The sequence below is a fragment of the Cuculus canorus genome, chromosome 3 (genome assembly GCF_017976375.1).
Source record: "Cuculus canorus isolate bCucCan1 chromosome 3, bCucCan1.pri, whole genome shotgun sequence".
Classification (NCBI taxonomy): domain Eukaryota; kingdom Metazoa; phylum Chordata; class Aves; order Cuculiformes; family Cuculidae; genus Cuculus; species Cuculus canorus.
This window is the reverse complement of record NC_071403.1, coordinates 89,823,717-89,839,659: the sequence shown is the minus strand read 5'-3', so window position 1 is coordinate 89,839,659 and position 15,943 is coordinate 89,823,717. Positions and strand designations below refer to the sequence as shown.

At 40.5% G+C, this 15,943-nt stretch overlaps 1 protein-coding gene across 5 annotated transcripts in view; it reads left to right on the top strand.

Moving 5' to 3' along the window:
• The window catches only part of CNIH3 (cornichon family AMPA receptor auxiliary protein 3), a 134,346-nt gene that overhangs the window by 24,004 nt on the left and 94,399 nt on the right, over positions 1-15,943 (top strand). For all 5 annotated transcript variants that reach the window (XM_054063128.1, XM_054063124.1, XM_054063129.1 and 2 more), the window contains one exon: positions 13,966-14,335. In XM_054063128.1, coding sequence (XP_053919103.1) covers positions 13,966-14,335 — 370 coding nt within the window. The remainder of the gene's footprint in view (positions 1-13,965; positions 14,336-15,943) is intronic.

Genomic DNA, 15,943 nt, shown 5'->3' with positions numbered 1-15,943 from the left:
ATGTGTCAAAACTTTGAGCAGATATAGACAAGAAATCTGAAGATTTCCTTAGCCACATTGTCACCGGAGAGGTCAGTACCTTGCACGCTTACAGTGCTGAAAGGTCAGTCCCTGAACTAAGCCTCTCCTAGCTAAGTCATATTCCACTGTCTTCTATCTTTCTGACACCTCTCCTACTTCTCCCTCTCTAGTCCATTCAAAATATAATACCTAACTAATAATACCTTCTCTCATCCTGGAGAACAGAAAGCTCTGGGGAGACCTTATTGTGGCCTTTCAATACATAAAGAGGGCTTATAGAAAAGATGGAGAAAGGCTTTTTACCAAGGCCTGTAGTGACAGCACAAGGGGCAAAGGTTTTAAAGTGAAAGAGGAATGGCTTAGATCAAATATTTCTTGACATAGGTTTGTGTAAACTGTTCTTAAAATATTTGAAAACCATGGAATTGATCTCTGTGGTCAAATTGGTTCCATTACGTCATTGTCTTTACCAATAGAAAAGTCTTTCTAATTCCTAATTTAAATAAGTTTTTGTGATTTAAGAACACTACATTTTCTTCTACCGGTAGTGGGCAAAGAATTTTACACTCTGTTTCTGTACTGACTACCTTTTTATGTATTTAAAGACCACGTTAATGTAGGTCTTCAGAGTTTTCTTTAGGTGAAATGAGCTTAATTCTTTCTGCCTTATCTCTGAAGCCAAGTGTTTTACATCTCTAATATCTCCTGAAATATCTCCAAATGATGCATGTAGTTTTCAGAAGTGTAATGTACTAAAATTTCATTACTTCACATCTTCGGTGCTACATTTTTGCTTATTCATCCCAGTACCAAGTTTTCTGTTTTCATTCCAGATTGATACTATTGACTCACATTCACTTTGTGATGAAAGAAGCAACTCTTTTCCTGAGGACTGCTAATTGGTCCCACTCTTAACATTGTGTATTTAATTAGTTGTACCTAAATGTAGTACTTCTCATTTTCCCTTGTTGACTTGACTATATTTTTCACACTGATTTCTTAACTTGTGATGATTCTCAATCTGCATCCTACTCTTTCACAGGCAGTTAAGGTATCCTCTGCAGCTGATGGCTCTATTTAATATTCTTCTCTACTGCATTATCCAAAATACCAGTTGAAGTTTTTACTAGTGCTAGCTCTGAGGTAGAATCCTACACAATCCCATGTGTAAAATCCTTCTACTTGGACAGTCAGTCATGAAGAGCAAAACCAGCTGTGTTTTCCCAATATGGTGTTAACAGTCTCATAAAAATGTCAACCAAAACATGCTTCCTTAACCTACATTTGAAAGTGATATGTGAAACAGTGTCTAAATCTAAGAGCTAGGATATATGGCTTCTTTCCTAGTCCCAAGGCCTGTTACTTTATTATGGAGATATATGATATCTATGATATGCTTCATTTAATAGAATTTTACCTTGATTAATCATTGGTCCTTTTTATTTTTTAACTTGCTCTCTCTAGGTACTAATTTAATTTTAAATCAACAGAAAACTTACGGAATAAATAATTAAACATGCCAAAAAGTTGCCCTTTCTGAAGATGGTGTTTATCTTTACTAGTCTTCTGAAACCTCATCTGTCTTTCAGGATTTCTCAGATATGTAGTTGGTCTAAGATTATATCAATTTTAAAAATATAAATGGCACTGGAAACATGTGCTGGTGTCCTTAGGTAAACCAGCTTTCCTGTAGGGACAGTTCCTGGATATCTCATATTGTCTCATAATGTTCTGTAGTGTATTTAATGAGCATTTTTCTTGCTGTCAAAGATAGTAAAGTATTAGTTATTATTGTGAAAAAGCACATTTTCACAACACATTCAGATACCATAAAATTTGTGCATTGAAGCAGAATGTAATTTAAGAAGTTGTATAGACAGAAGGGTGAATATCTGCTGTTAGCCCCCATAAAATTGACAGATATTCAGGTATTAATTCATACGGTGACCTACTTTCATAATATAATATGGCAGTAAATTCAGATACCTCAGATTTGGGGCCCAAAATTACATGGTTTGGAATTTACATCTGATATTCAGGGACAGAGGACACTAAGATAACAAAAGATACTGTGCATAGAAATAGTTCATATGACTATGGTCAGTGTGGCTTTGGACTGAAATGCAGTCAGATGATTGCTCTTAGTTTACCTGGTTTCTAAAAAGTGAAAGTGAGAATGCGTTGTCAAACATAGAAGTAAATATACTTGACTTAAAGCAACTCAGAGCCCTCTGTGCCTTTTACTGTCAAATTACATCTTTAGAAAAAACAGCACTACCCTTGGGACGTACAGTCAATGTTTTATGAGCATATTTTTATTAAGTTCAAAGAAAGTCCCACCCCTGCTAACAAAGAATTTTGATAAATACAATCAAAGGATTGGAAACTTGATGAGTTTAGATTTAATTAACACCTTAAAGCCCTGTAGGATTAAATAATCTACAGAAGGTAATTTTAAAGTGGGAAAAGGTGCAGATGCTCCCTAGTGCAGTTTCTGGATATTAGTGTGGCAGTAACATTTGTTGGAGCAGAAAAGTAATTAAGTCTTTGTTCCCCTTTACTTGCACTGAGATAATTACCAGAGGAATCTCGTTGTGCTTGGTACACTTCTGAGTTGTGCAAGGCAGATACTTTTCTGGTAAGAATTGGATTTGCTTATTTCAGATAGGCCAGTGAACAACCATCAGAGGACAACTTCTCTTGGCTGCTTTGTTAGGGTCAAAGCAGTGTGTACATACCTTGCCATACTCAGCTACCCTAGTTGCTTGGATGAGTGGTTAGTTGGCAGGCACATCGAAGGTTTTACTCAACTACTTAACTTCTTATTCAAAAATTCTACCTTCTTCCTTGGGGTGTACTAATCCTACCTCTTCAAGATGAAAAGGGATTCAGTAATGTCATTTGTGGGTATAGACAATCTTGATTCATTTTCCCAGTCACTTCTGTGATAGACTTGTTTCTCTCTGGGCATCTTTTAGCCTGCTAGTCAGCTCCAAGCCACTGCCCTTATTTATGGACATTCTAACAGAAGGAAGTTAACAGAAGTCCACATCAGGTATAATTTAGAGTTCACTAATTCATACTCTTCTTGCTGGAGACACTTCAGTGCTAAAGGCAAAACAGCTTATCGTATTTTCAAAGGAAGATTGCTTTCTCCTAGTGAGACAAAGTGGCCTTAGTGGGAATTGGAGCAGCTAAGCTGCAGTGCTTGGAAAATTACACCACGATTATCACAAATTAACTTCTCTATCTGAACCAGACCAAATATATGAACTATACTCAGAGTGTTGTCCAGTGTGTTACCTTTTCCTGCAGTATGATTTCCAGTGATATTTGTCTGGTCATATTCAGTTTATCACAGTGGAAAACTGTTCTACAGCTCAGAGCAGCAACAACACTTTCTGGTTTTCATTTGTCTGGATGTTCTCAGTATCTCTCAGAGACTAGTATACATACATACATGTTAGTGACAACAGTAACTGATAGGTCATTTACATGAATTGGAAATGTCAGTATTGGTCATAGGTAATTGAAAAAGAACACACCATTACTAATTAAGAAATTGGGACAATTGGAAAGAGAACACAACTGTGCCTTGGCTGGTATTAACAAAAATAACATAAGTGCCAGAACTTGAATTATTTTCATTCACACTTTGTGTATGGAGTGCAGAGCAAGCGTGATAGGCACACTTGTTCTTGCAAGTGAACATATGTACTGGCTGTATGCTTGAGCATGTTTCACACAAAGCAGAAGCCTTGCTGAGAGTAACCAAGATATATTTGCCCTAATATTAACACACGGTGTGTCTCCTTGCTGTAAAATCAAAAGCAAGGCCAGAACTTGTACAAGTTGTATTGCTGGAAAAGGCACTTTTGCAACAATTTAACAGCATCAGGAGAAGCTATGAATTGGAGGGAGGGAACCAGTGCAGCTGTACAATGCTAAATAAAAACTTTAATGTACATACAGTGCATCAAGATCAAAAAGAGGCTTCTGCTTTAGTGTCCATATGTGAGTAGATGCCTGAGTACAATCTCCTTAGTAATGATGACCCAAATTAAGTTTGCTGATATTGGCCGATATTAGCCAATATATTGCCAATTTTAGTTTCTTTTTTTTTAAAAAAAGGAGAAATAAATTACAACATAGCTTTTAGTCTGTCTGTTGCAATCTGTACATAAATTTAAATAACTGTTTCTGGTAAAAATATTTGTGTAATCCTTTTGCCTCCTTGTTCTGAGGGTTTTTGAATTTCATGTTGCGCTTAGGAGCTATTTTGAAGATTTGTGAGAATAAATGTGACATACTGCAGTAATGATTGAAAGAAACTACTCATTTTAATTTTCTTATCTGCTTAGAATCTTAGCAAACTCGAAGGAGCTTTTTCTAATTAGATTTTCCTTTCTTGCTACGGAGGAGCAAAGGCAGATTTTTGGAACCACTGACTCCTTTTCTGCAGTGTCTCTCTCTGGAAAACCAGTTATTCCTCACCTCATCCAGTTCAGCTGATTGTTGACTGATTAAGCCTAGCTGCTTGTCTTGCAGCAATAGCCTTTTATGTATTTCTCTTGAATCCTGTTGACTTTCTTGTTGTTTCACTCATAAGCACACATCCCAGCAATATCACTTTAACCTTCAACCAAGTCTTCTCTGTGCTTTTCTACCCCTCCATATCGATTTTGTGTAGTTGCTGCTAATATCTACTGACTGCTTCCCTCTTTCTGTTGACATGGTTTCACATATCCTGACTGGTCAGGAAAAGTCTAACTGTATCTTGTGTAGCTCCAAATACCTTTTTCATTCTAAATATATTTGATTTTGTGTATGTGTCTTCTCCCCATCCCATCCCATAAGGCACAACAAGACAGGAGCACTTTAGAACACTGCCTCCCAGTTACCACCAAGGAGCTCAAGGGGTTGTTTTAGGTAGGAAGGATGTGGAAGGAAAACGTGATTACAAAAAGTGTGGTCTCTATTACTATATAAATGTGCACGTCTTTACAAAAGCAGGTTGTCTGAGAGAATCAGAGGAACTTTTTAACTTGGAATTTTTTACTCAGACTTCTTAAGTAGTGCTAAAATACTATATTTGCTTCTACTTCAAGTCTGAGACTGCCAAGTTGATTAGCTTTGTTTAACTGAATAATTTTGCTGACTTTTCAAGAGATATGTAATTATTGTCACTAAAACAACTGTTTCAGAAGACAAACACACACACACACTTATTATAAATATTGCTGAAAAATATTTTTCTTTTACATAAGATTCTCCACAAAGAAAACCTGTCTGGATTCAGTTTGATTTTGAGAGTTGCTTTATAATTGCAATCCAAAGCAAATTCTTACAATACCTGCTATGTAAAAAAAAAAAGGTCATTCCTATTATATGCTGTTTCACATCAGTTTACAGATCAACAATTTATGTAAGCCAGTCAGCAAGAAACACATATACAGCATCTAGCCTTCTGAATCAATTAACTGGTTGATGTCAAGACAATTATGTTTATGTAAGTCTGTAGCAGGTTCAAGGAAAAGAAAGCTTAGTTTCTCTATAGAAGAACTAATGCCTTGCACTGACGAACAGACTGTGTGTGTGCAGTATTTATGAGTCACAATAGTTTCTTGAAGGCTGTTTAATGTGCTGAAGTTGACATGAGTCATTGTTCTCTTCCCAGGTAATGACTAGTTAAGCTCATATTTAGCTTTTCCGTTTCTCTTCCATTTCTCTAGTAACCTCCAAGATATGTATTTCATTGATGTTCCAGTGAACAACTGCTTCAGACTTCTGAGTGACAAGCAAAGGCTTTAACACAAGATAGTTCCACGTGGGGAGCATGGATGACTAGAGCTGGCACCTATTACTGTTCAACCACTTTTGCTTCAGAAATAAAAGCGAAATTTGGCTTAACAAAAGCAAGCACACCTTCTTACTGATTAATGTTACCAGTGATAAAGTAGGTAAAAAACATACTGGAATTGGAAAAAGGAAACTCTGAATGGCATATTTTGTATTGACTTCCGAAAATAAGCCAAACAAAGGCAGAGCTTTTATTTACTCCTTCACAGCCACGGTTTCTCCTAGATATTCCCAGAGCTGAGTATTTCAGATAGCATTCTGAATATTCACTAAAGATCTAGACCAAGACTTTTTGTGATCTGATTCTTGTGATCAAGTTTGTTTAAACTTTTCAAGAATACAGGAAGAAGAGAAAACAGAACCTAAACCTAAACAGAACCTAAACGAAGAAAATATATCTGAGGTATAAAATGTGCTAGAACCTCCAATTGGGATGTCAAACTTCTATCTTCTCCATGGGTAAATCACAGAGAATCACTTGTCCTGCTGGTTCTGCTTCAGACCAGAAATATTTTATATTATGCTAGAAACAGCATGGTTAATATATTAAGGGTTTATATTTAGAATGTGAATGATCTTTCAGCACAGCATTCTCATGAGACTTCTTGCTAAACATGTTCCCACTCTGTTGCCACCTCCAACCTTTTCTTCTGGTATTTTTCCAATTTATAATATGAATTCAGTTTTTGTTGTCAAATGATAAAATAGTTGTTATAAGAGACTTTAGTGGAACTGACTAGAAATTCTAAGTGATATAGAATGCTACAATCATTAATTTAGCTCCGGTGATAAAAAATATCTCTATTTGTGGGGTTTTATTTTTCTCTCTGGTATAACATATGAAATTTGTCTCTAAGTTACAAAAGCTTAGAGGATCAGATTGAACAATCTTTAATTAAATTCAGCATTTGATAAAGCTTCTGTTATTAAGTTAATAATACAATTTGTGGGTTTGGGGCAATGATTTTTTTTTTTTTTCCATTTAGACAGAGATCAGTAAAAGCTGACAGTAATTTAGCGAAGGCAGAGGACAAGGAGGTGGGGTTAAAAGCGTCCTGAGCTGATGGCAAGCAGTCCATTGGTACTGTCCCTGCAGTGCATGCAGCTATGCAACTGCATAGCCTCTCCTTCCTTTCTCATCACAGATATATCCACCTCTTATAAAACTGCATCAAAAGTGAAAACACTTTTTCCAAATAAATACAACCATAATTTAATGTCTATGTATTCATTACTCAACATTATTTATGCAGACCATATTGTACTATTCATTCATGTGTTCAAGTAAAAAGTTACTAAGATCATTACCTCAGTTAGAACACATATATCAGTTTGGTGACATACTGAAATCTCCCAAAACTACCGTGAAAACACCAAGTCTTGGTTTATTCCACCAGATTGTTATTTTCTGAACACAGGGATGAACGTTCAGTTGCAAGAGCAGCCTCAGTATAAAGAGATAAAGAAGAAGAGCATTTGATTTAATATGAGAGAATTTAATCTTCCTCTGAGAAGGGGTACTGTTGAAGGGCATCACGTTTGACTCTGTTTTGGCTTCTCTGTTCAGAATGACAGAGTCATGAGGTGTGATTTGATAGTCTGCAATGGGTGATAGCAACCAGCAAGGCTTGTAGATTAGCAGAATGTTTCAGGGTCTAGAGTGGGAAAAAAATGAAAGAACATTAAAATCAGAGGAATGTAACCCAGAATGTTATTTCAGTGTATGGACAAATGCATATTTTATGCTAATTGTCTTACTGGTATAGCTAGTTCTGCAGGATCTTCAGTGACTGATGAAGGATTTCTCACAGGTTTCTTATTCAATAAATTTGTTATTCCATTTTGAGCTCTTTGATTGAACTCAGTTTTTCAGAATTTATAAAGTTGGAGGCCCCATTCTCCCAAACACAGACTCAAATTAAACTCCTTCTTAGCAGGATTAACAAATGCTAGCAAGAATTACTTGTGTACTTAGAAGCAAAACAGGTAATGTCCAAGGCAACTGAGACTGTTTCAGATGTTCCACATTAAGACCTTACCTTCTGTTCCCTGCTTGGGCATCCATTTTTATGCCGAACTTCCTCTCCAGGCTAATGGTCTTCAACAGTTCAGAAAGATGTTCACAGGAAAAAAAAGCAGATTTTTTTTTTTTTTCAGTGTGGAAAATCTTATTACTAAGTTATGGAAGGTTCCTGTCTTCTCCATGTATTGGAAAGACTTTACATCTGGAAGGCGGTAACTTTTTTGTAGGATGAACAAGACTTCTGCTGTTGCTATGAATAATTATAGTCTTTGGCTAGTTTTAATCCTTCTGAAAATTTGCATAGTTTTTAGAGATCTGTTGAAATTAAACAAATTCTTTTCCCATTCCATTTCACTGGATGTGCTTTAAAGCAGGACCTCCCCTGCAATAGTTATTTCCACTTATTTTTGGTACCCTGCCATGGAACCAAGAGCAGAGATCCTGTCTTTCTGGGATGCTTAGTATCCTGTCAGTACATCACTGGTAAAGCAATAGTCTTAATAATCTTCCAGGAAACAAAAGCTGAATTTGGAGGAGGTGGGAGGCAGTGGATGGACCAGGCTGAGACTATAAACTAGCAAAAAGATAAGGGAAAGACAAACTAGTGGGCAAGAACTGTGCAGTAGAAGGGAGAGCAGGCTGGAGAAATAGGGTACAAAAGAATAGCTTAGGAATGAAGGGGAGCAATGAGATCTGTGCTCACAAAATTGCTCCACCAACCTTGCAGATAATGGAAAAAGTCCCAGATTCCCTGTTCTCAAACATTCTGCTAGCATATCATCAGTGACACAAAAAGTTGAAATGTATACCATACCTCTGTAGTGCTAGTTATCAAAGCATAGGACAGAAGAGTTACCAAGATAAATTAGTTCAGGTGAGTGATCTAAGTGACAAGTCTGAAGCCCCAGTTTTGCCAGTGGCCATTATGGACATGAGTGTGATAGCATATAATTCTGATATTGGCTGGCAAGTGAACAGTAGAAGCAAAGCAGTGTAGAGCCATGCTCCAAAGAGTCTTATTTTGCTATGTAGGAAAATTTCTGTATTGCATATTAAACCGTGCTTTTTAAAGTGGATTTCAATATTAAACATAGAGATCATAGCCAGACAGGCACTTGTTGAGTTATGAAACTCAGCAAGGACAAATGTAAAGTTATGTACTAGGAAAGGAAGAAGCCCTGGCAATGATCCAGACTGGGAACTGACAAATCTACTGAAGATGATCTGAGACATGGCAGCAGAATAGGGAGGTCAGGCTATCTCTGTCCCTGGAAGTTTTCAAGACTTGACCAGATGAATCCCTAAACAACAAGGTCTGACCTTGCATTTGGCTCTGCTTTGAGCAGGAGGTTGGACTAAAGACCTCCTCGGGTCCCTTCTATCATAAACTTTCTTGCGATTCTATGATAATATAGTTAAAATTTGTTCAGCCAGTTCCTGCAAAAGAAGACGAGAACAGTGTTCTTGCTAACAGCTGGTGAAATAATGTATTCATTCACTTGCCAGTAAAATGAGACTATTGTCAGTGGGTTTGTGAACTATCATATTCCTGGTGTCTGAAAAAAAAGACTTCATTAACAAAATGTCACTTGCCTGTATTATTGCAAAAGTAACCTTTTGAAAATGAACTGACCATAAAGTAATACAGTCATTTCATCTGGAATCTGCAGATAATCTGAAATAATAATGTATAATGCCTCTGTTAATCTCTGTGGGTTATTAGCTGGAAAGCCTAATGATGGCAATTTGTATGTTAAGCATTGTTAATAATTTAGTATTACTTAGAGTTCACAAAAGAGTGTCAAATGTATTATTAAAATATATTTGATCTAATGAATGACAATTCTCTACTGTAACTAATACACTCTAAGAGTTATTCAATAATATGCAACACAGAACCATGCACTATAACAATAACATATCAATTTTAAAACTATAAACCACCTTTGCTGAGGATGCAGCATCTCATTGGTGGATTTTAGCCTCTCACTTCAGGGTCTTATAATGACTTGAGGTTTATATAGTTCTGGTACTTACTTGGGAGTTGAAAGGACTTGTTAGCAGCCCTTTCTCATCTCCGATGCCATTCTATAAATTAGCCACTGGAAATTTCTTTAAGTACTTTCAGACATTTTTATTTTCTAGCACAAAAAGTCATTTCATGTAAAATTAAATGCTCCAAGACCTGCCAACTTAGGGACACCCTGAACATATAGATTTGCTAAATCTATTTTCACAACTTCTATAGGAACATCAGATGTCATCTGATTTTGTGTGCCATTGTGTGCTCACCAGTTGTACTCCTTTGTTATTGTTTACCTAGTGACTGGTTTTTTTGGTCCTTTCATAGAGCTTCTCGCAAAATAAGAAGCCATCCTTAAGTAAAAAAATCTCAAATCCTCTCTGTTTCTGCTTTGACCTATGATATATCCGCAGAGTGACAGCTTTGAAAATCAGCATCTTGGTTGTACAAAAGCAGGACTACCACATGTCCTCTTGTGATGACTCCGTACAAAAACGGGACCAGGCTATATAGCAAAACCAGGTCTGCTTGATTCTCTAATTCCTTCAGGAACCTGCAGTTTTATTTTCCAACAAATATGCATGGTAAAGACACTTACTGTCTGTCTACAAACAACAAATCCAAACCGCAAAAGATGCTTCAGTGATAACTTATCTTACAGTCTTTTGTAAAAAAAAACCTCTTCCAAAGGTTTTACAAACACACTGTCAATATCCTTGAATTCAGCTCGTGTAAAAACTTGTGCTAGGAAGTTATTACTAAGCTTGAAGTACCTTGTGTGACACATCAGAAAAATACATTTAACAGAAATAGCCTTTGGTTAAAGATGAGAGGAGAGAAATCAAACAATTTTTTTTACCAATCTGAACATGAATTTACTTTCTGTTTCTTACTGACTTTCTACTTTGCCTGAAGTTTATTTCCTTGATTCAGTGTTCTGAACAATTTTTGCTGCTGCATTGATGGGTTACAGGTGTACAGGGTGAGATCAGCAGTCCCTTCTGCAAACTGGTTGGGCGTACACGAACTGGGGGAAGCATAAGCATTCATGAAATTTTGACGACAGAAGAATGAAGGATGAGGTGCTAACTCTGATACTGTGGCTGCTAAAATGAGATGCTGAACACCAGAGAGCAAGGATTAGCGTATTTCTTAAAGGACTGCTGTGGAGCTTCTGGACCTTTTATTTCTAATAATAGAAAAGAAACCCAGGTGTGTCTCAGTATGTGGATATGATTTTGTTTATTTTTGGAAAATAAGTGTTAAAATAGCAGTTTTGAAAGCAACAGGGTTTTTTTTCTATAGGTGGTTATACTCTCCATTTGTCTGGTGTGCATATTCCAGATTCCTTCAATTGGTAATGCTGCATCCTCAGCTCCAATACCCTGTATTCTGGTCTCTGTGATAGGCATTGTTTCAAAGGAGGACAGCTAGGTGCTGGACTGCAATTTCTCATGCAGTCCTCCTTTGAAACAATGCTCATGCAGCTAGGATCAGGTCCATCAGTTTATTTGAAGGTCAGGACCAAGACCTTAGAAGTGGATGGGCAGCTAATAGACAGGCTGATACTCCTGCTATGTTCATGAAGGCTTAAACCAGTGAGAAAAGGGTCAGTCACATCCATATTTCTTTAACCTTTTGCCTCAGAGGCCGTGGTTCACAGAAGTCAGAAAAGTCAAAGTAATGGCTCAGTGCTGTGAGCTCTTCATGTCACAGAGAGCTGTAGTGAGCTTGTAACAAAATAGAGATAAGGAAGACTTTAGTCATTACCGAGACATATATCAGTGATATACTGAGTAAACGGTGGATTTTTCCACCACTCTCCACTTAAACACCTCAACATGCTTGAGGTAGCCTCGTGTTAGAATGTAAGAAGACAGCAACAGGTGAAAAACATCCTAAATGCATCTTGGTAGATTTTGCTTTCACTGTGTATCAGAAGCTTTTGTAATTAGTAAGCCACTGGCAATGATTAATGACTAGAAATATGGCTAATGGATAATATATATTTCAAAATGAGCAGCAGGAAAGGCTGTGTGGTCTTGGAAGTGTTGGGCTGTGAAGCTGTTTCCTTGCAGTGTGAGAAACATATTTTGCCTCTGCGTTCATTGGAGAGCTCCAAATACATTGCTGGAATGTAAATGAAGATGACAGTGAAAGCAGGAGAATATTACCTTAGAGTGTAGTCTTAAACTGAGATTTAATGGTTGTTTCCAATTCTGTCTTTTGTGATACGTAGAGTATATTTTTATAGATATGCCTACAAGTAAGTGCTCCAGAAAGAAATGTTTTATTTTGGTTTTCTTAGAAGCATCAGTTTTTATGTGCTGAATTTTAACAGAGGTAACATATACCCAGATATCAAAGTAATTGTGGAAAAGAAAAAATCCAAAGATTATTTCTGTACCTCATTCACAGTTCCTTTCAAAATGTGCGGCTATGAATAAAACATTTACTTTTGCAAGCATAGACTCTGCAGGATTTCAGATACAAAAGAATTAAAAGGTCAGAGAATTATAATGTGTTTACTGCATCCCTGTATGACAGCAAACTCATTACTATTTGCTGTGTTCTGTCCTTCTTAATTAAAACATCAAATCACATGTACAGTCTGGAGCAGCTCAATTATAAAAGGTCACATCCATCAGTTTATTCCTGATTGGTTTATTAATTACTAGCCTTGACTCTTGATTCACATCAGTACTCTTTCCTCAGGATAAAAGTGCATATTATGTTAAAAATGCTACACCATAATTTTAAACAAAAATATATTGTAAACTTTAAAAAGAAAGCTTGCACTAAACTTGGCTTTGATGCAACTACAATCTCTTGTACCATGAACTTTCACAGTTGAACACAGAACTGACTTTCACAGTTGACCGCTGGCACATTTCTAGATAGTCTGATTACTGAACCTGCTTCCATACGCAGAAGGGTAGAAAAAATTGCTGTGAACTGAAATTCCTTTTATGTAAGGATATACATATATATAGCTTTCATTCATGGTTTTCGGTATGTTTTAAAATGGGGCTTCAGGTGCTTCTGTGGTCTGTTCCTCTGAAAATTTTTTTTTTACAAACCTGTATTGTATCAGCTGATGTTTTCCAAAGAGGTGGAAGAACTTTTGATGACAATTCTAAAACACACCTCCTGCAGAAATGGCTAAGGCATCCCCAGAGACACCACGGATACCGTTAAAGGCATGTTAAGAGGGCAGGGGCTTTACCTTTCCTTCCTTACTTTAAATACATACTTCAGCAATGTGGATATTGTGTATACCTGAAAGTCATCAAGAGCATTCTCCCAATTTGTGGCATTTAATTGAAGTTCACTGAGAGAACTCATGGATGTCCCAACCCTGGAGGTGTTCAAGGCCAGGCTGGACGTGGCTTTTAGCAGCCTGATGTATTGGAGTACCCCTGCCCATGGCAGGGGAGTTGGAACTGCATGATCTTCAAGGTCTGTTCCAACCCAAATTGTTCTATGTTTCAATGATCGTGTCCCTGTCCTCGACATTGGCGAGGCCACACTTGAACTGTGTTCAGTTTTGGACCCCTCATTACAAAGAAGACATTGAGATCCTGGAGCATGTCCAGAGAAGAGCAACAAAACTGATGAAAGGGCTGGAGAACAAGTCTTACAAGGAGTGGCTGAAGGAACTGGGGGCTGTTTAGCCTTGAGAAGAGGAGGCTGAGAGGAGACCTTATCACTGTCTACGGAGGTTGTAGAAAGGTGGGAGTTGGTCTCTTCTCCCAAGTGACGGGATAGGTGACAGGATGAGAGGGAATGGCCTCAAGCTGTGCCAGGGCGGGTTCAGATTAGACATAAGGAACAATTTCTTCAACGAAAGAGTTATCGTGCACTGGCAGAGGCTGCTCAGGTGGGTGATCGAGTCCCCATCCCTGGAGGTGTTGAAACGACGGGTGGATGAGGTGCTCAGGGACCTGGTTCAGTGGTGAACAGGTACGGCAGGGCTTGACGACCTCTGAGGTCTTTTCCGCCCCAGCGATTCTATGATTCTACGATTCTGTCTTTTCAGGAATTGGCCTAAACAGCTCCCTGCGCCCTCTCACGATACGACCGCAGCCAGACCCCCTCGGCGGCAGTCGGTGCCAGGGACCCTCCCGCCGCGGAGCCCCCCCGCCCCGGCGCGCGGCACCGCCCCTCTGGCGCGGGGAGGGGGCGGCGGGGCTGCGCGGCGCGGGGAGCCCGGGGCTCGGCGGAGCCGCGAAGGCGTCCCGGCGCTGCCCGTGGGTGCTGCCGTCCTCCCCGCCGGGGTGTCAGGGGTCGCCGTTCTTCCCCGGGCGGCGCGGGGGGCTGTCCCCGCCATGGCTTTCACCTTCGCTGCCTTCTGCTACATGCTGTCGCTGGTCCTCTGCGCCGCCCTCATCTTCTTCGCCATCTGGCATGTGAGTACCCCGGCCCCGCCGCCGCCCGCGGCGTCAGACCGGCTGCAGCCCCGCGGGGTAGAGATGGGCAGGACGGGCTGGGGGTGCCGGAGGGGAGAGAGGGAGTCAGGAGGGGCTGGGGGTGCCGGGAGGGGCTGGGAGCCCTCGGTGGAGGGGGCAGGACGGGCTGGGAGCCCTCGGGGCTGGGAGGAAAAAGCGAGGCAGGACGAGCTCGGGGCGCAGGGGAAAGATTTGACGCAAGACGGGCTGGTAGCTCTCGGTGCTAGGGGGAGATTAAGGGGCAGGACGGGCTGGGAGTGCCGGGGGCTGATTGAGGGGGCAGAACGGGCTGGGGATGCCGGGGGAAAGAGGGGGGCAGGACGGGCTGGGAGCCTTCGGTGCGGCCGGGAGAGAGCGAGCGGGGGAGGACGGGCTGGGGTTTGCGGGGGGGAGCGGGACAGGACTTGGGTGCCAGTGGAAGAAATTGGGCAGGCCGGGCTGGGAGGCTTCGGTGCTGAGAGGAGAGAGGGGAGCAGGAGGGGCTGAGGGTACCAGGGGGTGTTTGAGGGGCGCGACGGGCTGGGGATACCGCGGAGAGAGAGAGGGGCAGGACGGGCTGGGAGAGCCTCGGTGCCCGGGAGAGAGTGGGGGGCAGGACGAGCTTGGGGTGCCGAGGGAGAGACGGGGGTAGGACAGTCTGCGGGTGCTGGGGGCAAAGAGGAGGGCAGGAGAGTCTGGGCTGGGCAGTCGAGGCAAAGCCCCCGCTGCCGGCGTCCCGCAGTGGGAGCGGGCGCTTCTCCCGGTCCTGCCCGGGCGCCCTGGAGCCTCAGCGGGGGTTGGTTGATTTTATGAAGTTTTTTACAAGCGTAAAGGCCAATGGCAACGCTGTGATAGCCGATAAGAACGTACCCTGCCGTCTGCCTGGGTGCTGCGAGCCCTCTGTCTGCTGTGGCTGAGGGAAAAGGCACCCCTGCCTGGCACTGGCGGTGCTAAAACGTGAGATCTGCGAGGTAAGGACAGCCGATTTTCTTGCCTGCGAATGGAGTGTTGGGAGCGAGAAACCACCCCATAACTGATGAAGCCATCAGGTTGTTTTTCCTAAAATAATTAGCATGTGAAACTTCCTCATCCTTCTCATGCACAGAGTTGGTGTTGGAGCCCACCTTCGCTGATTTCACTCAGAAGCGGCTACACTGCTTCTTACCTTACTGTGCTCTGGGTGATGGTGTTAGGTGTAGGCATGTAGCTGAGAAAGTGTTTGTTTCCACAATAGTGAAGTTATTGTTATGCGTAATTTGCAATTCTTTTAAGTGGTCATGTATTTTTGGCATTATTTATGCTCTGCGTGTGCTATGCAAATAACTGCATGACATAAACATTCAGGATGCAACAGGACAAGTTGAAAAATAGAGTAGATCTCATGAGTGTCTCTACAGATACCTGCTGGAGTAGGGTTAGAAAACCCTCCTTTGACTAACAAGCAAAGGATACAGAAGTTATTTTTATTGCAGAGTACAGCTGCTAGCTTAGCTATATGACTGGATTAGAAGTATGAAATAGATCACTTTGTTGTGAGAATTCCTTGAAATTGCATTATTTTGAACTTAATCATGCAGTTACAGGGCTTTT